A 21629-nucleotide genomic window follows, 5' to 3' on the forward strand; every position below is an offset into this window, starting at 1 on the left:
AGCTAGGGCAAGGTGTTGTTAGCAACAGTGTCCCTTGCTGAGCTGCCCACTGGCTACCCATTTCAAAGCCATACAAGGACAGGATCATGCTCAGAGGCATTCATCACCTAAGTATAAACAAATAGGCTGAGGAGAGATGAAATTAAATTCATGTGAACTGCATGTTTACACATCTGCGCAGCTTATGAAAGGACACATCATTGTAGAAGTCATTCTCCAAAAAACACCTAAATTTCAGCAGCACAGGGGGCTCAAAGGGCATGTCTATGGTACTTTATGTAGGAAAATGTGGGGGTTTTTTTCTGCTACTATCACACTTTTCAGACCATTGTCAGAATAAATGAAGCATGAGAAGCAGGATTAATTTTGGAACAGAGAATATTTGGAAAGTGGGTATTGAAAATGGTAATTTAAAACTTTGATACAATATTATGTCATTCAGCAAGGAAAAATAGGATCAAAAGTCCAGACAACAAACTAGAATTTAGGAGCAGCAGTTTGTAAGATGAAGAGATACACAGTATGTGTCTATAGGAGATCAGAGAGGATAATGTGTCGTAAGTTGTAATAAAGATTGGTAAAAGGATGCATTCTGCAGAAACTAAAGATGTAGCAGCAGCAGAATTTCTAAATAGTATCTATGTGTTAGACCAGAGATGCTGAGGAGTCAAATATGACATCTGGAGTAGTGGTCCCAACGGCTGGCATGCAGTTCACTTTTTCTATAGCCTAAAGAAGCAAAAACATGAAGCAAAGGTTAATCTCCTACTGTTTTTTTCCACTGAGTCTGGAAGGGCATCTGAGGCAACTGCTTAGTTTTTACACCAATGAATCCCAGAATTCACAGTCTTATTCAAATTATTTATTTCAGAGTACATGCAGTGCTCCCTAGAGAGAGAGAGAGAGAGAGAGAGAGAGAGAGAGAGTGTGTGTGTGTGTGTGTGTGTGTGTGTGTGTGTGTGTGTGTGTGTGTGTGTGTGTGTGTGTGTGTGTGTGTGTGTGTGTGTGTAGTCAGAGGAAGTCAAGTCTCCAGCTGTTACAGGAGACAGATTCACAGAGACATCTACTGAGGGGTACAGAATGCAGATGTCAGTGATAAGGATTGTTTGCCTTCTTCCCCAATCAAAGAACATGCGTAAATGCAGAGAAGTAAATGCCCACAAACTGTTTTACTAACTATTCAAGGGCATGGGAAGTTCAACCTTTATTTTGTGTGCTTAAACATTTAAACTCTAAATTTCCACAGTAAACAAACTCAACTGATCTCTTCCAATTAAAAAAAAAGGATTATATTAATGTTATGTTTCTGCTGAAACAAGGGAATTAGCCTTGTTTTTTTTCCTCGGATCCCCATCCAAAATTGTTAATCTCTTTTAGATTTTTGGAATAGAATAGTGCTGGACATAAGTCAAAATATAACACTAACAGTAGATGTATGGACAAAGCAATTATGCAATATGAAATAATAGAAGTCAAAATAATTATGTAATCAAATCATATTGACTTAAATATAATTAATTTGCACCAAATGATGCATGTCATTGTTTCAGAAATGAAGCATGACCAAATAATATGGAAGATGTCAAAAAAATGAAATTACATCGCAGATTTTATAAGTTTCTGACCAGTCCTGTAATATTAACAATATTAACATCTTTTGTTCCATATAAAGTGTTTTTTAATCAATATACTGCAGAATTTTGGCTGGAATAAATATAATGTCATGTTAGTTGCTTGAAAAACAGAATGAGACCTCCTTTCATAACAGAAGAAACCACTAATAAGACTGGAAAGGGTTTTAAAAGTAGATATCACCTATTTTGCACGCCCAGAAAATCACTCGTAAATGGGAAATTCTAGTATCTGTTTCACACTTAGATCTACTAAGATATCTTTGTTGTTTTTCTGCTTCAAGCATCTTTAGTGTAAGAAGTTTGGGGGAATAAAAATGTAATTGCAAGTTGTTGTTGTTCAAGTTGCATTATCTGTAAGTGTGGTTATATTAGAAAATAATTAAGTTGTCGTACATCTTAATAGTTCCCGTCAGGACTGAACCTTCCTAGGCTCAGAGGAAAACAAAGCACAAATGAACAATAACAAAAGAAGCAAGCACCTCCTGCTGAAAGATGCTTGCTGTCTTACTTGACAAGTGGCATAATAGTGGGACAGCTATATAATCAAATAAATAATGAAAAGAAAAAGAAAGAAAAAAATTTAAATCTGTTCTTCCCTATGTGTCCTAGGAGAGGGTCTGAAGCAGAAGTTACCACCATTATACATTACCTTTCATGTTTTCATCAAGGGTGGACAACTTTGTTCCCAAAATGACCTTAAGCTGGAGTACAGGAGATGGTGTAGTGCAGAAAGAAGGGTGCATGTACAGAAAACCAGCCTTCATAGCTAGAAGATGATGCCTGGAAGATGGCAGCATGTAGTGGAGGCAAGTGCAGCCCCTTGTTTAAATGCGTCCCTACAACCACAGTCTTGCCACACAATGTACAGTGTGCTGCACACTGCCACCTGAAGGAGCAGTGCAGGGAAGGAGGAGGTTCACTTACACAGCCACTGTTGGGAGACACTCTTGTGCCTGCCTGACAGAGGAAGAAAAGTATAACACTGATGCATTCAGCAATTGAACGAAATTGTTTCGGACTCTGATGGTTTTAAAAAGTGGTTTCCAGGGATGGTTTTAAAAAGTAGTTTCCAGGGAAGCAGGTTGAGATGTCTTCTGTAGAGACACAAATCTGTAGTTAAAAGATTGACTTCTAAGTCACCTTCATAAACCTGAACAGTTAGAGGAAGTCTAGGAAATTCCAAAAGAAATGAGATCTGAAATATCCTTGAACAAACTAGGGTTTTTTATTCCCTGGTAACAGAAGTAAAATGATAAAAGTGCTGCTAAAATAGGTCATTGAAAACATTATAAATAAGTTCTGGTTTTGTTTGCTTATGCCCAGCAATATTTCAGAATGAAATGCTGTTGCTATTAGTATGCAGCCATTGACTTTGAATCTCTAGGCAGCTCTATAAATTTTCTGCATCCTGGTTCCCGCTAAATATTCTGTGGTTCTACCAACAGACTGAAACCTCTGCTATAAGCGAAGCAGTGGAGCTGCCGTTTCTTGTGCCAGATGTTAGCACTCTTTGAAATTGATAAGTATGATTGACTGGGTGTAGTGATCCCTCGGAAGGCCAGCTGAAGGAGAAAAGCTGTGTCATGCACCACATGTCATATTCCACAAATGCAGAAGTTATGGAGAGTAGCATTCACAGCTTTCCATCACGTCCTTTACTACTCATGTCTTCCAAGTCATTGTAGTACAGCCTATACCCAAGCCGATACAAATTTCCAAACTTTTCTGCTTTTGAGTTTTACAGTGCTAGACAATGCATTACTGCTGCAGGGGATTTATATATGCACACATAAGTGAAGGAAGCCCTGCTTGGAAATTGCTGAAGAGAAGTAATGTCCTTTATATGCTATGCGCTTTCCCAGAAATGCCTGCCAGTTTTTGTTGAGGACACTGGGATCTTTGAACGGTAGATCTTCTGGAAGGCTGATGTGTAATTTTCAGCAGGTAGATAAATGGTCTGGTGCTCAGACTTGGTGAATCAGACATTCTTTTGCCTGGTGTATCTCCATATCTAAGGTCATCTCTCTCTTTCCAAATTTTTCCTCAGTATCTCTAATTCTGTCATCTGCCAATGCATAACTCTTACAGCTGATTCACTTGGGTTCTGTTAAAATTATGCAATCCAGTTTTCTTGTGGGATCTAACTTATTTTTGTTGGATTTTTTAATTATTTCATGTTTCTGTTATCCTGTATTTCATGCAGCTAAATAACATACTGCTTCATGTGTTTATTCTTGTGATAAACTTGATATTCTTTGAAATTCTTATTTTATCTCAAAATACTTTGTGTTTGATTTTCATTATTTTGGTTTAGTCTATGGGGTCACTTTTTGCTGTTTTCTGATTGTTTATAATAAAGCAAAAGATGAAATACTTTAAAAATGTAAGAGATAACTCAATCTTGAAAATTCTTTTGAAATACTTGTTTCAGAGGCTGTCTTGAGTGCAGCAACCATGAAACAATAGTTTTCAGTTTTCAGAGCAGTTAGGAGAGGGGGCAACAGAACTGCCACCTTGTACTTCCAGAGGGCAGACTTTGGCATGTTTAGAAGACTGATTGACTGAGTCCCTTGACTCAGATGCAATCCTAAATGACAAACGAATCCAGGAAGGCTAGTCACTCCTTAAGAAAGAAATCTTAAAGGTGCAAGAGTTGTCTGTCCCCTTGTGCGGAAAGATGAGCTGACTGTCTTGTTTAAACAGAAAGCTTTGGCTGTAACTTAGGTGGGAAAAAAGAGTTTATGGCCTTTGGAAAAAGGGGCAGAAAATTCAGGAGCTCTACAAGGATGTTGTGAGGTTTTGCAGGAAGAAAATTAGAAGGGTCAAGTCCCAGCTGGAGTTTAGTGCAGGATCAGGCCCAGTCAGCATGTAATAAAAACCAGCATATAGTTTATAAAAGACAGTTCTTGACTAACCTGATCTCCTTCAAAGACAGAGTTATCCTCCTAGTGGATGAAGAAAAAGTAGTGAATGTTGTTTGCCTGGGCCTAAGCATTTTACACTGTCTCCCACAGCATTCTCCTGGAAAAGCTGGCAGCCCATGGCTTGGACAGCTGCTCTCTTTGCTGAGTTAACAACTATTTGTATGGCTTGTACCACAGAGGAGTGGTGGATGGAGTTACAGCCACTTGGCAATTGGCCACTAAGAGGTGCTCCCTGGGGCTTAGTGTAGGGCCAGTTCTCTTTGACATCTTCATTGATGATCTTGACAGGGGGATCAAGTGCACCCTCAGTAAGTTCACAGACAGCACCAGTTTGCATGGGAATGTTGACTTGCTGAAGATAGAAAAGCTGTGCAAAGGGATAAGGACATGCTGAATTTTTGGGCTGAGGCTAGCAGTAAGAGCTTCCACAAGGCCAAGTGGTGGATCATGTACCTGGATGACAACAACTGCAGACAGTGCTCCAGGCTGGGGCAGAGTGTCTGGAAAGCTGTCTGGCTGAAAAGAACCTGGGGGTGCTGGTCAACAGTGACTGAACACAAGCCAGCTGTGCCCAGGTGGCCAAGAAGGCTGATGGCATCCTGTTCTGGCAGCAATAGTGTGGCCAGCAGGGCCAGGGCAGTGATCATCCTCCTGTGCTTGGCACTGGTGAAGCTGTTGAGGTTTGAGCCCTTCACTGGAAGAAAGATATTGAAGTGTTGGAGCATATCTAGAGAAGGGCAACAGAGGTGAAGGGTCTGGAGTACAAGTGAAGGGTGGCTGAGGGAGCTGGGGCTCTTTAGCCTGGAGGAAAGGAGGCACAGCTTTCCTCTCTCTACAACTCCCTCCGAGTTTGTAGTGAGGTAGGTTCAGTCTCCTCTCTCAGGTAACAAGTGAGGGAATGAGAAGAAATGGCCTCAAGAGGAGCCAGCAGAGGCTCAGATTGAATATTAGGGAAAAGTTCCTCAGCAAAAGGGCTATCAAGCATTAGAAGAGACTGCCCAGGCAAATAGTGGAGTTGCCATGTGGTTGTGTTACTTAGGGACATGGTTTAGTAATGGACTTGGCAGTGCTGAGTTAAGGGTCTGCCTCAATCGTCTTAAAGATCTTCTCCAGCCTAACTGATTCTATGATTTTTTCTTGTATTTCAGCTAAATAAAAGTCCTATGGGTTCAGTTTCCTTGTAAACTCATAGGTTTTTTATGTTTTGGTTTTTTAATATCTTTCGTAGCCATTTAGGTGAGTCACGTGCTATTTCAGATCTTCATTATTTAAATTTGATAGATAAAGTGATTGGAAGTCGTTATCAGAAAAGAACTCTCATTTATTCAACCTACTGGAAAAACTTTAAAGTGCCACATAGTGTGATGATATTTAAAGGACAGTGCTTATTTCTATGTTGAACAGAAGAGCTTTTTGACATATGTTTCTTTGATTTCTGAAAAGTAAATAGATAAAATAAAAATTTTTTAAAGAACGGATTTTCTTGGAGGTTTAATTTTCCCTCACTTGAAATTTCCATTGTGTCCTTAGTGTGTTTCTGAGCTGTGTTTTCATTAGAAATACTGTAATCCTTTAATTACTTTGTGGTGTTGAGCTGTGCTTTTCCATGCAAGGTTTTCTACTGGGCATCAGGCTAGCATTGTCATGTATGGTAATATAATCAGATATAGTCAAGGGCTAATATTTCAAATTAATTTTAAGAATTTGTGTGATAGTCCTAATGAACAGACAGTCATCTCCTGCCAAAATACCATGCAATGATATCTCAGAGATGAAAGTTTGAAATGTGGTAATGTCTTGTTCATTGCTAAGCACTAGTGGCAGTAATATATCCATGTGTGAGTCAGCACAGGCAGGCATCTGGGACAACCACAAATCCACAGCAAAAATTTATTTCTGTTTCCTCTTTAACAGGGGATCCCTGCAGCATCACCCAGGTAGAGGTGCACAAACAAGGCTAAAATTTGTTAAGTCTGCCAGTGTTATGATGTCAAATACTGTTTAGCAGTGTGTCTAAAGTCCTAAATAAGAATAGATAACTACTTCAGGTATACTTAAATTGCCTTAAAACTTGAATGTGTTTTTGTATTAAATATAGATTTATAGAAAGTATAAGTACAAAATTTAAAATGGTGTGTGCGTACATCTGGAGCACCTAGAGGAACTCGGCTTACGGTGTTACAGGATTTGTTACAGTGTTACAGGATTTGTCCACGCTTTGATGGAGGTCATTAGTGATGAGAGAAAAATGCTGATATCCTCCTGGATATCAGAGGGAAATGGCAGGCTGTAATAGAGTCTCAGGTTTTTTATGGATTTGGGCTCCAGGTTGTCTCTAACAGAACAAACTTTTGTCGTTGGAATAATCCCAGTTTTTAAACTGTTAAGTGGATGATGGTGTTTCATTAATTCACCCAAAAAAGAAATTGGGCTGTGGAACCTGGGTTTCACATGGAGACAAAGAATTTTCCACTTCCAAGCTGAGTCCAGAGAGCCCATTCAGATTCAAGCCTACCCAACCCCACTATTGATTCAGGGTAGATGGGCAATGAAGAATAGAAACATTTATACTGACCTGGAAAAAATAAATTTCCTTTTGTAATCAGCTCACAGACTTTCAGTTGCTTCTTGTCTTGATACCAAAGGCAGTTTTGCCTCCTCTGCCAAACAATCAAATTGTTCTGCATGGTGCATGGTGCCTTAAAAAGGGTTCAGGGGAGAAAAAAAAAAAAGAGAGAGAGAAAAGGAAGGTTCAAAATGTTGAGATGAGGTGATGAGGATTTCCTCCATGGGAACCCTGTCTCTAGTTTATCAAGGGAACTGGAGCTCTGTCTGTCTTAATTTAAAATCTTATCTATTTTTAAATCTTGTATCTTCTTACCCTAGGAAGAAGAGCTATAAATAAAAAAATAGAGGGGCAGTGGGAAGAAGAAGGTGAAAAAGAAGACTGTAAAATAAAATAAATAGGCACAACTCAAACTTGCTAAACTTAGAAGAGACCAACAGCAGATACTTTTTTAGCTAAACTTAGCACAAGTTCTGAATTTTAAATTTGGCATACTGAGGTGTTGGGTGTGTCAGAAATGAGAGAGGCAGAAAGACCTTCCTGGAAATGATGCATGTGAGAACTCAGACTCCATCTTATGCTTGTATCCGTCAGTCCCTCTTTTTGCTACACTATTCAGAAATGCCTTTATAACCAAAAAAAAAAAAAGGAAAAAAAAAAGTACTTAAATAAACTGCAGATTATTTTCTTGATTTAGGTAATCTTTAAGAATATTGCCAAACTCCGTACGAATCTTTTGCTGAAAAAAAATGCACCACATTATCTACTACTTGCCTTCAAACGCAGGCTTCATAAAAGACAAAACAGAAGAAGATTTTGCAAGCATGTTAGCAAATATGAATCCTGCTGCTAAAGTCTGATTGCTTGCTATTCTTGTTTCACACTCACTTCATGAAAAGGTTGAAGCTGCTTAAAAGCTGGAACTGATGAACCTATACATAAATGATTAGGAATGCTCTGCTAATAATTTCCAGTAAAACTCATCACTGAGTTTCCTTAGAGGCACATCAGCCTGCTTTGAATGCTACTTAGACTTGTAAAACCTTTTATTGAGCAGTCCACTTATTCTCAAAAATAAATTGTCCAAGTCAATTCTGTTAATACTGTCACCGATTGGCTTTTTCATTGTGGATTGTATCAGCCTCTTCAGTGATTGCCTGTTGTCTTGGCAGAAAGACACGTTTTGACCATTACTGTCTGCCAGTGACAATTTTTCCCTTAATTTAGGAATTCCTACTTCTCATGAAGGCCAGCTGGAAGCAGCTAACACATTACAGCAACTTCCTCAGCTGTTGGCTTTGGGAATATGTATTCTCTCCAGAATATATATCTTTGGCAGGGAGCAGAAAGAAGGAATCTTGGGTAGCGGGTGTGCATGCCAAGTGTAAGAATTGTTATATTTAACACCTAGGTTTCTGTCCTTGAAATTATATCTAAAAGAAGTTCAAAAGTTGGACAAGATGCAAACAGGGTGGTAAGATTTTTTTTTTTTTTTTGAGAAAAAAAGAATTTTTTTAAAATAGCTGAATTTTATCTTTATGCAGGAATTTTTTGTAATCTTTAACAAGAATGTTTTACATGTCTTGCTGCTTGAATGGTTTTACAGTACCTTTAGGACTGTGTCCAAGATGCACAGATTAACAGCCACATAAAAAAAACCCTCTGGCTGTGTACTAGAACATTTAGTCTAAACCTACAAATACGGTTGTCCTACAGGAATTTTTTGCTAATCAGCTACATGGCCTTAAAGTGTAGGTCATCTGAATAGTGAGAAGTAAAATGTAATTAACCCCCAGAAAAATAAAGTATTACATGGGCAAGACTGACATGTGGGGAGATAGAGTGGGTGGGAAGAACTATGGAAATGTATTCTTCATTCACTAATAACAAAAGCTGTGGGTTTAAATTAGCCTGAAATCTGCTGAATTAATGAAAATGCTATATACTGGTTGGGAGTGGGCATTTTCTATAAGATATATATATATATATAGATATAGATATAGATATAGATATATATACACCAAAAAATGCAAGCAGTTTTGACAGTTAAATTTATTTCTGGTTATATTCACTGATTAATCTGTAAAAGTGAAAATATTTTTTTATTTCTTTGAAATTAAAAGCTTTGTTAAAGTTTTAAACATGTAAAGTCCAGGAATATACAGAACCTATACAGCTTCAACTACATACCATAAGCACTACCTAAAATGTGACAGATGCATATCCAGTGAAACATAGTTACCTCAGATTAAATATTTGCAGTGAGAGAAATCCAAAGGTGAGGCAAGTTTGGGAGGCAGTTTTGGAAGAGTCTGCTTCAGCTTGAATGTACACATGCATACACAGTAAAATGAGTGTCAAAATGAGGGTCAGAGATGTTGCTCTGAAGTGCATCTAACTGATATGCAGAAGTTGAGGTGTCTCCTAGTGGAGTCAGAACAGGATAAAGAATAAAAATACAAGTTACTTTTATTCTCTAGTGTTCAGTGTCTACTCTCATTCAAACACACAAAAACCAACACAGCAGTTGGCTGATGTGTTTGCAAGACAAACTCGCATTTAAGACATGGACATCATGTGTAGCTAGCAAGTGCACTGCTAAATGCCTGATGCTTTCCCTATTTCATACTATTTTAAATATAAGCTAATATAGCTAATAGCTGATATGAGCTTTTATGGTAAAAAGATTTTTTTTTCTGGCTTCCAGTCAGTAGAATTCTTAATTTCAAAGTGAGATGCCGTCGCCGCTGCTGCTGCTGCTGCTGCTGCTGCTTTGTGAACTTAGAAGAGCACAGCCTGCATATCAGATGCCTCATTGATTTTAAAACCCTAGGTGTTTGGAAAAATCTTGCTTAACTTGCCTGTTGACTAGGTTAAGTTTAAAAGTTTTGTATTGCAAATCACTGGGGTAGCCCTGATTCTTCTCAATGTTCCGCAAGCATCTTACAAGACTTAGTAAGTTCCATTTTTTAATAAATAAGAATAAATGCACTGTTAAAATTTAGTACATTTCTGTGAAAATAAAAGAACATAGATCACAATTTTTTCTATATTCTGCTTTGCCACATATTTCCTATATGAACTGAGACATTTCATTTAATCATCCTTTGATGTCAGTTTCTAAAATTGTGATATTAATAAGTAGGTCAAGCAAGACTAATTGTTTGCAAGATCTCTACATCTTGGGATGGAAAACTACATTGTAATGCTTCATAACACTCTGGAATAACTCACCAGGGCCAGTGCAGGCTCAGTTATTTAAAGGATATTAATTCACTAGTTAGGATTTTAATGCCAAAATTGTGACAGATCCTGCATAGAAATTCAGATCTAAACACTGATTAGCTGAGAGATTTGTCTGTTTGTTGCTTGTTGTGTCAGTTGCAGTCCCAACAAACTTCCAAGCCAGAGCTCATTTGATGTAGAGATGATGTGGCTGCTGCCAGAGTGCTCTTCACAAAGGCACCTGCATACATTAATTTTTTGACATTACCAATTAGCAGATAAGCCATTGGAACTAGTCTTTTGTTAGCAAAAGACTAGTATTTTTCAAATCCCATTCTCCCCTCCAGTATTCCAGGTGGCTGAATTGCACCTACTCACTCTAGGATGACCTCAGGGCAGAGAAATTTTTTTTGGAGATCTTATGTACCAGGTTGACCTGCCCATATCCTCCTTCTCTGCAGCTGACTAAAGGAATACCACACATTTACACATACTCTAACTTTGGTTGATAAACATTCTAAATTTTTGAAGGAAAAAAAAATTAATGCCTCATGTAATATTACTGTAAATTAAGGTCACTGTGATAACATTTAAAGATTATCTTTCCTTATTAGAGATCTTCAACATGTTAGCTTCATCATATCACCTTCATTTTCCTTTTACTCTCACATTTGTTTTCTCTTTGTGCTGTAGTTTTAGTTTTGACCTTTTTTCACCTTTTTTAATTTTTCTTTTCTACTGTCTCAATTTTAACTTGATTAAAATATTCCAAAAATAAACATCTCTGAAACTATGATGAGAAGAATTTAATGAGTGGTCAGAATTTTGGCAAAATTAAAATCTATGTTCCATCTGCTACTGGGGATAAAATTCTTGTCAGTGTATGTGTGATTTTACATGTTGACCATATGCATAATATTAACTGTTATAGGAACTCAGATTATTTTTAGCTGCACAGAGAAAAGGCATATAATTCAAAAAGGGGAGTTCAGCTGGGAGACTTTTCTCATGCAATTTTACAGCAGTATACTAGATTTGATAGCATACTTTGAAAATAAATCAGTACTAACTGATTTCCCTCCTGTAAATCATAGGTTTGTTCATGTGTGATACTGTGGTTGTTACTGAATAGACAACAGTGTATTCATAATTTAATATCTTTACATGCCTTGCCTCACGGATGCTGTATCTGTTTAACTTAGGAAAATACAGCTCTGTATTGGCTCACAGAGAATGGGAGCAAAATCAAGTCCACTTGCTGCCTCTATGAAAAGCCAGTGTTTGATTTCATGTGGTTACAAGTTCAGTCCCTTGTGAAAACATCCAAGTGTATATCCTACTCTTTGGTAGCTCTGTTGGAGTCTTCTGAGTCCAAAAGACAGGAGTCTCCCTTCTCTTGATGCACTTTTTGTTGCATAAACCCTCTATTTCCCATTTAGCACATGTAAATCTTTCTTCTAGGTAAGTGTTTAGATTGTCACTTAAATGCACATAGATAACCAAACCAAATGGTAAAAACTTGTTTAGTGTTTCATATAGTCAAAATTTATTCATCCTTTGAAGAAAACTATACTTCTCCATCTCGAGACAAGATGGCTGGGAAGCATTTTTTGTTATGGCACCTTCTCCTTGTCTTTCTTATTTCTTTTTTTTTTTTTTTCAGCTGCTTCTTAAAGCCTCCCAAGGAAATATAATCTGAATATTTATGTAATAAAATTATTTAGAAAAACATTTTCAGGATTGCAGCCTGAGCTATTACATTATTCATTACAGGAAACTGACCTGTATTTGAAGATGTTCTAGATGGAAAATTTCTATAGAACTTACTTGGTGAAATTTCTGGGTACTTGAGTCAAAATCATTAGGCTAGGATAAAATTCCAATATGTAATTTTTAATAGCATGTGAGTCAAATGGACAGAAAAGTAATTCATGTCCTATGAAATTTTGTTCACAAAAAGTCAGAAAAGGCAAAAGCATATTTTTGTTTGGGTTTTTTGTTTGTTTGTTTGGAATAGGTTTTATAAGCATCTGTGTAGCACTGTCCAAGTTTCCTACTTGGAAACTCTATTATGTTACTGTGATAGAAGTAAAATGTTACCATTGTTACAGTGCTCAATTGTTTATTTTCTTACCTCATTCTCTGTGGCAACAAGATGTCAAGATTAATTAAAGGCCAGGCCTTTAATCATGTCTCACACTGAGTGTTTTATTTATGAGACATATGTGAAAACATGAAGATGTGATACAAAGACAGGAAGCATAAACTATGCTTAGCAGAAAGAGTACTTTTGCTGTTGTTAACTAATGGCTTTATTAAAAATTCTTCTCTCTGCTAGTATTGTGAATGGTTTTACCATCACTTTAACCTCTAATAAGAGTAAATTTGTATATAGATACAAGAGACTAATGTTTGCTTCCTCCAGGCACACTGCATTATTTGAATTTCATCACAGGCTCTACAAAATGGACTTGGACAGCAATAGGATGCTGGAGTGAGTTCTTCAATTAATACTGTTAATTAATTTGTTCTTTTGAAATTGATTTTCATTTAGCTAATGCAATAGAATTCAGAAATCTTGGGATGCTGACATCTGAAGAAGCAGCCACTCACTTCACGTGGACTGGCATTTCATGTTCATGATTACTGGCAAAAATACCTTTCCAATGAATGTGTCTCCTGTGTGTTCCAGTGCTCTGTCACCTGTGGCAAAGGAATGCAGTCTCGAGTCATTCAGTGCATGCACAAGATCACGGGAAGGCATGGCAATGAATGCTTTTCTTCAGAAAAGCCTGCAGCCTACAGACCCTGTCATCTCCATCCCTGCAATGAGAAAATTAATGTTAATACAATAACATCGCCCAGGTTAGGTAAGCAAAGATAATGAATCTCTTTTCAGATCTTTCTCTCCATACAGTAACCATGATCCCAGTTTAGAAACAGAAGTCAGGAGGTATTCAGGAGATTTAAATTCTATGCAGAGACTGATCTTCCTGCCTCAGGTTTTGAGTATGTACATCACAGACTGTAACTAAGAATGGTGAAGGGTTTTGTTATCTGAGGAAGGTCCTTATTATGAGACTGTATGATATTAAGGGAACAAAATGTCACATATGAAAATATATTTATATTAGAGACACTATAAAGTTATATGCTTTTATATATATTCACCCAATTTTATCAAATCTTTCTAAAGTAAGAAAATACCTTCTTTTCTGTTTAAAAATGTTGCAAACTATGTTCTCTTGATATTTGTGAGATCAAGGAGGCCCTTATTTGTTCTTTAAATACAAAGAGCTCTTTCTACTTGCCTTTAATTCAAATCTACATCTATGCCTGGTGTATCAGGATGTGTGAAGGAAAAATAATTTGAATGAAGAGATTTGCTGTACCTGGCAGAACTCAGGTCTCTTCTGTTCTTAATGAAATTAAGTTATTATATAACTACAAAACTGTTAGTTCTGGTGGGTTTTGTTTCCTAGTGCATTGTTGATGATGATTACCTTTAGTTCCCCTAATCATTCATCTGCATCTTGAGCATGACAGGAATATTCAAAGCCTTGCTCTAAAACAACACACCATCTCCAGCTGATTTTCCAGAGCCTTGTTAAGATAAATCCTCCTGTCCAACAGATTATTCCTGCATGGAAAACAAGACTGGCATTTCAGACTGTGTGTAATACTTTTTTTAAGAGAGTGAAGCGTATTTCTCCGAGAGGTTTTGCACCTTTGAACCTTTCTGCACAGTAGTCATTGTTGAAATTTGCTGTTGCTTATGGTCCTCTCCTTGCTATTTCACTGTTTGAAAGTTCCTCCCCTTGGTACTTTATCTTTCTTTGTTCAGTTGGTCTCTCAGAAGCTAGATGCCATCTCCCCATCATTGATTATTTTCCTCTGGTGAGGTTATATAAGCAGCTTTGTGTCACAGAGTCAAGAGAATCAGAGTCACACAAAAAATACAATGTCAGTGAAAATTTGACTTAATGTGAAGTGCAAAAAAAAAGATAGGGCTATGTTTTCTCACAGAATCACAGAATAACTAGGTTGGAAGAGATCTTCAAGATCATCAAGTCCAACCCATGCCCTAAACACCTAAGTAAGCCATGGCACCAAGTGCCATATCCAGTAATTTTTTTAACACAACCAGGGACTGTGACTCCACCACCTATCGGAATGGCAGGCCATTCCAATGTTTTATCACTCTTTCTCTGAAAAACTTCTTCCTAATATCCAATCTGTATTTTCCCTGTCGCAGCTTGAGGCTGTGTCCTCTCGTTCTGACATTTGTTGCCTGGAGAAAGACTGACCCCCACAGCCACCTTTCAGGAAGTTGTAGAGAGTGATAAAGTCACTCCCAAGTCTCATTTTCTCCAGGCTAAACACCCCCAGCTTTCTAAGCCATTCCTCACAGCGCTTGTGTTCCAAGCCGCTCACCAGCCTTGTTGCCCTCCTCTGGAAGCGCTCAGTGTCCTTCCCAAACTGAGGGGCCTAGAGCTGGACACAGCCCTCAAGGTGTGACCTCACCAGTGCTGAGTACAGGGGAAGAATGACCTCCCTGCTCCTGCTGGCACACTGTCCTCATGGCATGAATTATTTAGGACTGATATTAGCAATCTACAAGTGAGTGTCATCCAGCATGGAGTCAGAATCCAATCCAGCAGAAACCTTAACATCTCTGAAATACATAATACAATGCTTCTCTTCAATATACTGATAATTTTTACCTCCAGTTCCATTCATACAATGCAGTAGAGATTTTTTGAATTGAGGGTAGGGCTAGTGAAAGCTGATGGGGATTGTGCCACCAGCTCTTTTACAAATTTCTCTTTTTTTAGCACAGGAGATTAACTCAAATCTGAGATTACTTCTTTTTTTAGTGTTTGTGATGGGGTTTGGACAATATCTTGTTCTTGTGCCCTGTTTTTCACTGGGTTCCCATTTTCATTCCATGTATGTACTACATACTACGTATGCAAGTACTTAGTTATATTTGATATGTATAACTAAATGTGAAGAGTTCCAACTTCAGTAACATGGTGCTTCTATGATAAGCTCTGTAAAGAGGCTTTCATAAGTGAAACATAGCAGAAAGATGAGCTCCTCTTACCCATGAGAAGACAGTTGCATGACATTAAACTAATTAAGATGCACCTTAATCCAATTTGTAAATAAAGCTGGCCTTAAGAATTTTTGATGTTGAATATGCTGTCAACAGGAGGACAAGGGGAATTCCTTCTTTTGTTAAGTATCTACATCTATAACCCTTTCTCTTCCCCAGATACACTTCTTATGTCCTTGTCTCTTTTGGTACGTGATTCTTCACTAGTAAAGGCAACAGTAATGTATACTTGATTTTGCTGTTGATTAATGTATATGTAATGTATATGTTGATTTTGTTGTTTCACAGCTGCTTTGACATTCAAGTGCCTAGGAGACCAGTGGCCTGTGTACTGCAGAGTGATAAGAGAGAAGAACCTCTGTCAAGACATGAGGTGGTATCAGCGATGCTGTGAGACGTGCAGGGACTTTTATGCGCAAAAAATGCAGCAAAAGAGCTGACCTCTGTCAGGCTGGCTGGCTCTCAGTTTGTTGCAATCTTATTATTTATAAACACACACACACACACACACACAGGCTTTTTCAGACCAAATATTATCAGATGACATATAATTTAATCAAATTAATTTATTTTTGCCTGCCAGACATCCTTAATGGTTTTGGTTAACAGCCAACATGTTTTATCTTCTGACATTTTCATAATTAATTTTTATATGAACACTTTTGGATGCATTTATCAGAATTTTTAAAAAATAGTAACTAGTATTTTAAATGTTTATTTTCAGTAAGGTCATCTGTTGCAAAAAAAAAAGTCGTATTATCTTGAATTTATTTTAATTTAGCTGAATAGTTTTGTTGTATATGGAAATAAAGTTCTTTTTAATTTTATTATATTTTTGGCATTTGGAGTCAGAATGAGCTTGTGTTTTTTGCAACAGATGTCAAAGTGAACAAGCTAACATTATTAAACAGGTTATTACAGAATGTATTGTGAAATTAGTTCATTTGATTTAGAAACATACTGAAGGGGATATTCTACTGTAACTTATATTATAAACAAAGAAATTAAAATAGCTAAGTAGAGATTTTGATCATTCTCATGGACACATACTTGAACACAAGTATTAAATCAATGAAACACTGTAGAGATTTACACTGAATCACTGTTGCACTGTTTGAGGTAGTGTAGAAAAATGCAGTCCTAGAACTTGTACCATCCTATGAATCCACGTCTGTAGTGTTTTAACATGTCACTTAATTTTTTAAAGTTTTGAAACAAAAGACCCATGTCCCTCTATACCTTTGTGTGTCCTTTTGCAGATTTACAAATGGAAGGGTCCTTTCTCCTGCCACTTGTATGGATTAATCTGTTAAACATTCTCAGTTCTCTGTTGATAATTTAGAAAATAGCTTTGTAATACTACTTTAGTTTTATCTTTGACTAATGAAAAAGTCTTTATAAAAATTAAATGTTTTACGATTTTGTGAAACATTATGAAACGGCTAAGATTTTCCTTCTGAGAAAATACTGTACATGATTCACATGATTTTTACATTTTCAATAAAAAGTAAAGCTCCTTTTGCTATTTGAATTTTTCTTTTTTTTGTGTGTTTGGGTCTGGTAGATTAATCCATCAAGCCCCGCATTGCATCAGGTACAGCTACAGTATGAGAGCCTTGTGCCTCTTGACTTAGGCACCACTCTGCAGCTGCAGACAGGCATGTCACTCATGAGCCTCAAGATATATGTATGTGGAAAGTTGAGAATAGCAAGGTAACAATCTGTGGAGAGGCAGGTATTTATCTCAGGAGAGTCCTGTAACTGCTGAACTTGGCAAGTGGACAGCAGTAGGTCTTCTGCCCTCAGTTTGTGATGCAAGTGTTTACATATGTTCTTAAAATATGTAGGAGAGCAAATCCTGAAGGCAAGACAGATGGAGAAATAAATCAAAAATATTTTCTACTCAAAGCAAAAAGAGAATGCATCTTTATTTGATTTTTGCTTTTCTTCTCTGCGCAGTCTAGTGTCTAGATGCGATACACTATTTCCACAGATGGATAACCACAGATACCCACAGACAATAAACTGAGGCCCCCAATCAGGACTGTGATTCTGTCCAGGAAGAACACTTAGATGCTGACTTAACTACCATTGAAACCAACATCTGTGTTTCAAATAGCTGTACTATCAAAATCTTTAGTTTGGCGTCTTACTGCTCCACATTTGAAAACTTCAGCTCTAATGAGGTGCTAGTGTATGATTTTAAATAAAATACCTTCTGGTTTTGAAAAGTAAAAAAAGAAAGAAAAATAATGTTGACATCATGGAATGTTATATTTTGTGTAACAAAAAAGTTTCAATGCACAGAAAAATTCAGCTGCTTTGAGGCATAATTCCTTAAAGTCACAGAAGCACATTTGAAAGTCTAATAGAATTACTGTAGTTGGCAGGCAAAAGAAGCAATTATTATTTTAAATTTTCGTCATACTTAGCACCAGATCTTGGTAATACTCCTGCACTCACTTGAATCACAATTGAAAATCAAGCAAAAGAAAAGATGCCTCCAGAATAGGGGCTGGAGGAAAATTTTTATCAGCCAGTGATATCATCTTCACAGTTCTAAATGTTTATGCTTTGCTGATTTTGAATATTTCACTAACAAGAATTTCATCTTAATCACAAAATTTAAGAAGTGTGTTTCAACTCTGGCTGTATCTGTCAAAAACAAATCACTGACTGCTGTTGAAATCATCCTCCCATCACCTCTATAAGAAGATCATAAAAAGGAAGTACTTTTCATTGGGAGACAGAGATGGGAAGTTGTGGTCTAAAATTACTCTTTTTTTTAATGTAATGAGTGAAATTAGGATGTTATAGGATGTAATAGTCTGGTTCTGATTCCTTTAGCATCACAAAACTACTAGTTAAATGTGTGTGAAGCATTTTGAAGCACTTTTGTGTCTAAAGAGCAAATATACATCTGAATTTGAAAACAAGTTCATTTTACTGCTTCAGTATATCCTATCATCATTCAGAGGAGCAGAACAGACTGAAATACCCTTTTGGTCAGAAAATTATAAGAACATTTTGAAAAGGTGCCCAGGCTATGGCTTGAGCCACAGCATGCTGTGGGGAGGGCAGGCATGTCCCAGCCCTGAAAAGTTTTCAATAGACTTGAGTCTATTTGAAAGGGCAGGAGGCAGCCCTTTCCAGCTGTGTCAGGCAAGCCATAGCCTTATAGCCCTATGCAGGCTTAGACAGTCCAGAGTTTATTCTTTTTTTTTATTTTATTTTTTTTATTTATTTGTTCGTTCTTCCTCAAGGACAATCCCTCTGCATTAATATGTTTTCCTTTCAGCCTGATGAATATGTAGCATTTCAACAAATGAGTGTCAAATCAATCAAGTTCAGCTGGCATGTAAAGGTGAAATTCATTCTTGGCTTCTATGGGCTAGAGTAAACCTCTCTGCTAATTAAATACCACTTAGACCCTATTTTGTTGTATTAAGTGGGATTTAAGTGCTAGGCTGGTGCACAGCAGGTTTATTTCCTCCTCCCGCATATGTGCTGGCCAGCTAGAGTAGTGACCAAAGTTACAACAGCTACCACTTCTCATAACTAAGAAATACCTGAATTTAAATAGCACTGTCATTTATTCTGAAGGGAAATTGCTACTTTGTTCTGGAGGAGGTGGGTTACATTTTGGGTTGTTTCGGGCTTTTCCCATTCAGTTTCCATTATCTTTTATAGTGACAGAAAAACAACCATTTGCATATTCAAAAAATACACTAAAAATAGAAAGCTTGCCTGCATCATGAGACCGTAAAACTGAACAGATCAATTATGAAAAGAAAATTAAATGGAGGCCCTAAAACCTAACAGATCAATTATGAAAAGAAAATTAAAAGCACTCAGAAAGAATTAAAAGATGTCTTTAAAAAAGATGCGCAAACTAGAAAGGGGACTTGAAATATGTCCAAACCAGGAAGCCAAAAGGGGAGACGGTAGGACCATCTGATAACACAAGTGTGAAAGGGACACTCAGGAGTGATAAAGCGGTGAAGGAGAAGCTCAGTGAATTACTTGTCTTGGCTTTTCCAGATGAAATGTTGCAGGGTTCCTTAAAGCAGAGATATCAGAGAAGTTGGATCAAGGTAAAGGAAATGTACAGGAAGTAAGACCAAATAAATATGTTCAATGCAAACAGTATCTAGGGTTCCAGGCACCTGAGACTATTGGAAGAACACAACGGGGAAATTGGTATCAGAGCCATGGTGCCATGGTGCCACTTGCCATGGTGCGTGGTGTCGTTGCAAAGAGCCAGTCTGCCAGACTGGCAAACTGCAGTATAATTCCTGCCTGTGGAAAAGGCAACCCCTCCAGCTACAGATTGCCATAATAGCCAATGAAAAAAGTAAGATCCCTGAGCACATGGATAAGCTTGTGCTCTTGGGGGAGTGCCAGCATGGCTTCAGTTGTGAACAGAGCAAAGAGAATCTGTTGGACAAAGAAATCTCTGACAAAGTTCAGTATTACAGGATAGTCAAGGAACTGCTTTCACACAGGACTAAAAGAGCAATCTTTATGGCTTGAAAGGTGATTAAAAGATTGGAGGCAAAATGGTCATCTTTCAGGATGGAGAAAAGTCAGCAGTATGGTTCCCTAAGGAGCTGAGTTTTTTGGCATTTTCATCAGTGGCATGAGGAAGAGTTAAAACTGAGTTCTCCATCTACGCAGGTGCCATAAAGCTCTTGTTAACTCCCGCCTCAGTTGTCAAGAAATGCATAACTGAGTGGTTAGACAAGACATTACCTGAAAAACTTTGACGTAAGTATATGTCAAGTATTATAGCAATAAAAATAGCCTGAGCTGTTCCTATGAGACACTGAATTTGCAACTGGCAGTCACAGAAGTGAAGCTACTTGCCCTGTGAGAGTTACTACTGCTATGAGAATAATGGGAATAGCAGGAAAAAAAGCACCAAAAACTGATGGATGTTTTCAGAAGGCAAGATACAATTTTTCCCATTTTTGGAACTGGTGTAACCACAACATGAGCATTGTATTCATTTCTGGTTGCTGTATTCTTATGAACAGTGTAGTGGAATTACAGTGCAACACATTGAAAATGGAAAATAAATTAGCAAGGAGATAGACTAGGTGGCTTACAAGATGAGATTTAAAATGTTGATAATTCAGATTGAAAAGAAAGAGACTGAAATAACTATAGTTTAAAAAATCCTGGAGGTGATGGATAAGCTGTGTGGGGAGCTCTTCCTAAAACCCTGCAGTATTACAAAGAGGGCATCCTTGGTATGGTTAATATAGAAATTAATTTAAAAGACTTAAAAATAATCAATTTATGCAGATGGTCATGAGGTTCTGAATCTTGCTTCTGGAGGAGGTACTATAAGAAGAATTGAAAACCAGACAACTTTATTGACAATTTATAAACAGATAGAAAAAGGCCTGGAAAAGAGACACTTCGGCACAAAAAAAAATTGTGTGGCTTCTGAGGGAGTAAAAGAATGAACTGCAGAAAGCAGCAGGGCACAGTCTCCCTAAACAGCATTTTGTTCTTGTCCTTTTCAAACAAAGTGATAGATCCTGAGACTGGGAGAGGTCTGACTTAATAAGATACCTTTCATGTTCTTATGTCCAGTGGATTAGTGTTGCTATGTAAATTCACACAGGCATACACAACATCTTATGCTGCAGTAGCATAAGACAAGCCCTGTGTTTCTAGAGATGCTGGAAAGTCTATGTTTTAGAAGTCCTGGTTGCATATACCCATGTATTTTAGAACACAAATTATTACTCTCTTAGTTATAACTGCCCAGGGAAAATGTGAGAAATCCATGTCATGGTAAATCCGGAACAGCAGCTTCATGGTAATCCCTAGGGTACACTGGAAAGGTGTGTTAGTGTTTCAGGGCTTCATTAAACTGGGGAGACATAGTTGTACATGTAGCACCAGGTTTCCCAAAAGCATGCACATCCACTCAGAAATGCAGTCACTACTGTCTATTTTGTGGTTGCTCACAGATACTTATTTGACCATCTACTTCAAAGGTGCCATATTAATAATTTTAAGCAGATATGCTTTAAAATAGTCTCCAATAATTACATGCAAAGAAACATCATGAGCTTTTAAAATAAATAACAGGTTTAACTTATATGTATATCCAACTATTCATTTTTACTTTAGGATTTAAAAAATGT

At 37.4% G+C, this 21629-nt stretch overlaps 1 protein-coding gene across 2 annotated transcripts in view; it reads left to right on the forward strand.

The window, feature by feature from the left end:
• The window catches only part of ADAMTS19 (ADAM metallopeptidase with thrombospondin type 1 motif 19), a 128168-nt gene extending 111183 nt beyond the window's left edge, over positions 1–16985 (forward strand). For both annotated transcript variants that reach the window (XM_050987221.1, XM_030237556.2), the window contains 2 exons: positions 13042–13219; positions 15757–16985. In XM_050987221.1, coding sequence (XP_050843178.1) covers positions 13042–13219; positions 15757–15908 — 330 coding nt within the window. In that variant the 3' untranslated portion in view covers positions 15909–16985. The remainder of the gene's footprint in view (positions 1–13041; positions 13220–15756) is intronic.
• The last annotated feature ends 4644 nt before the right edge of the window (positions 16986–21629 follow it).

The sequence above is a fragment of the Serinus canaria genome, chromosome Z (genome assembly GCF_022539315.1).
Source record: "Serinus canaria isolate serCan28SL12 chromosome Z, serCan2020, whole genome shotgun sequence".
In the NCBI taxonomy this organism is placed as follows: Eukaryota; Metazoa; Chordata; class Aves; order Passeriformes; family Fringillidae; genus Serinus; species Serinus canaria.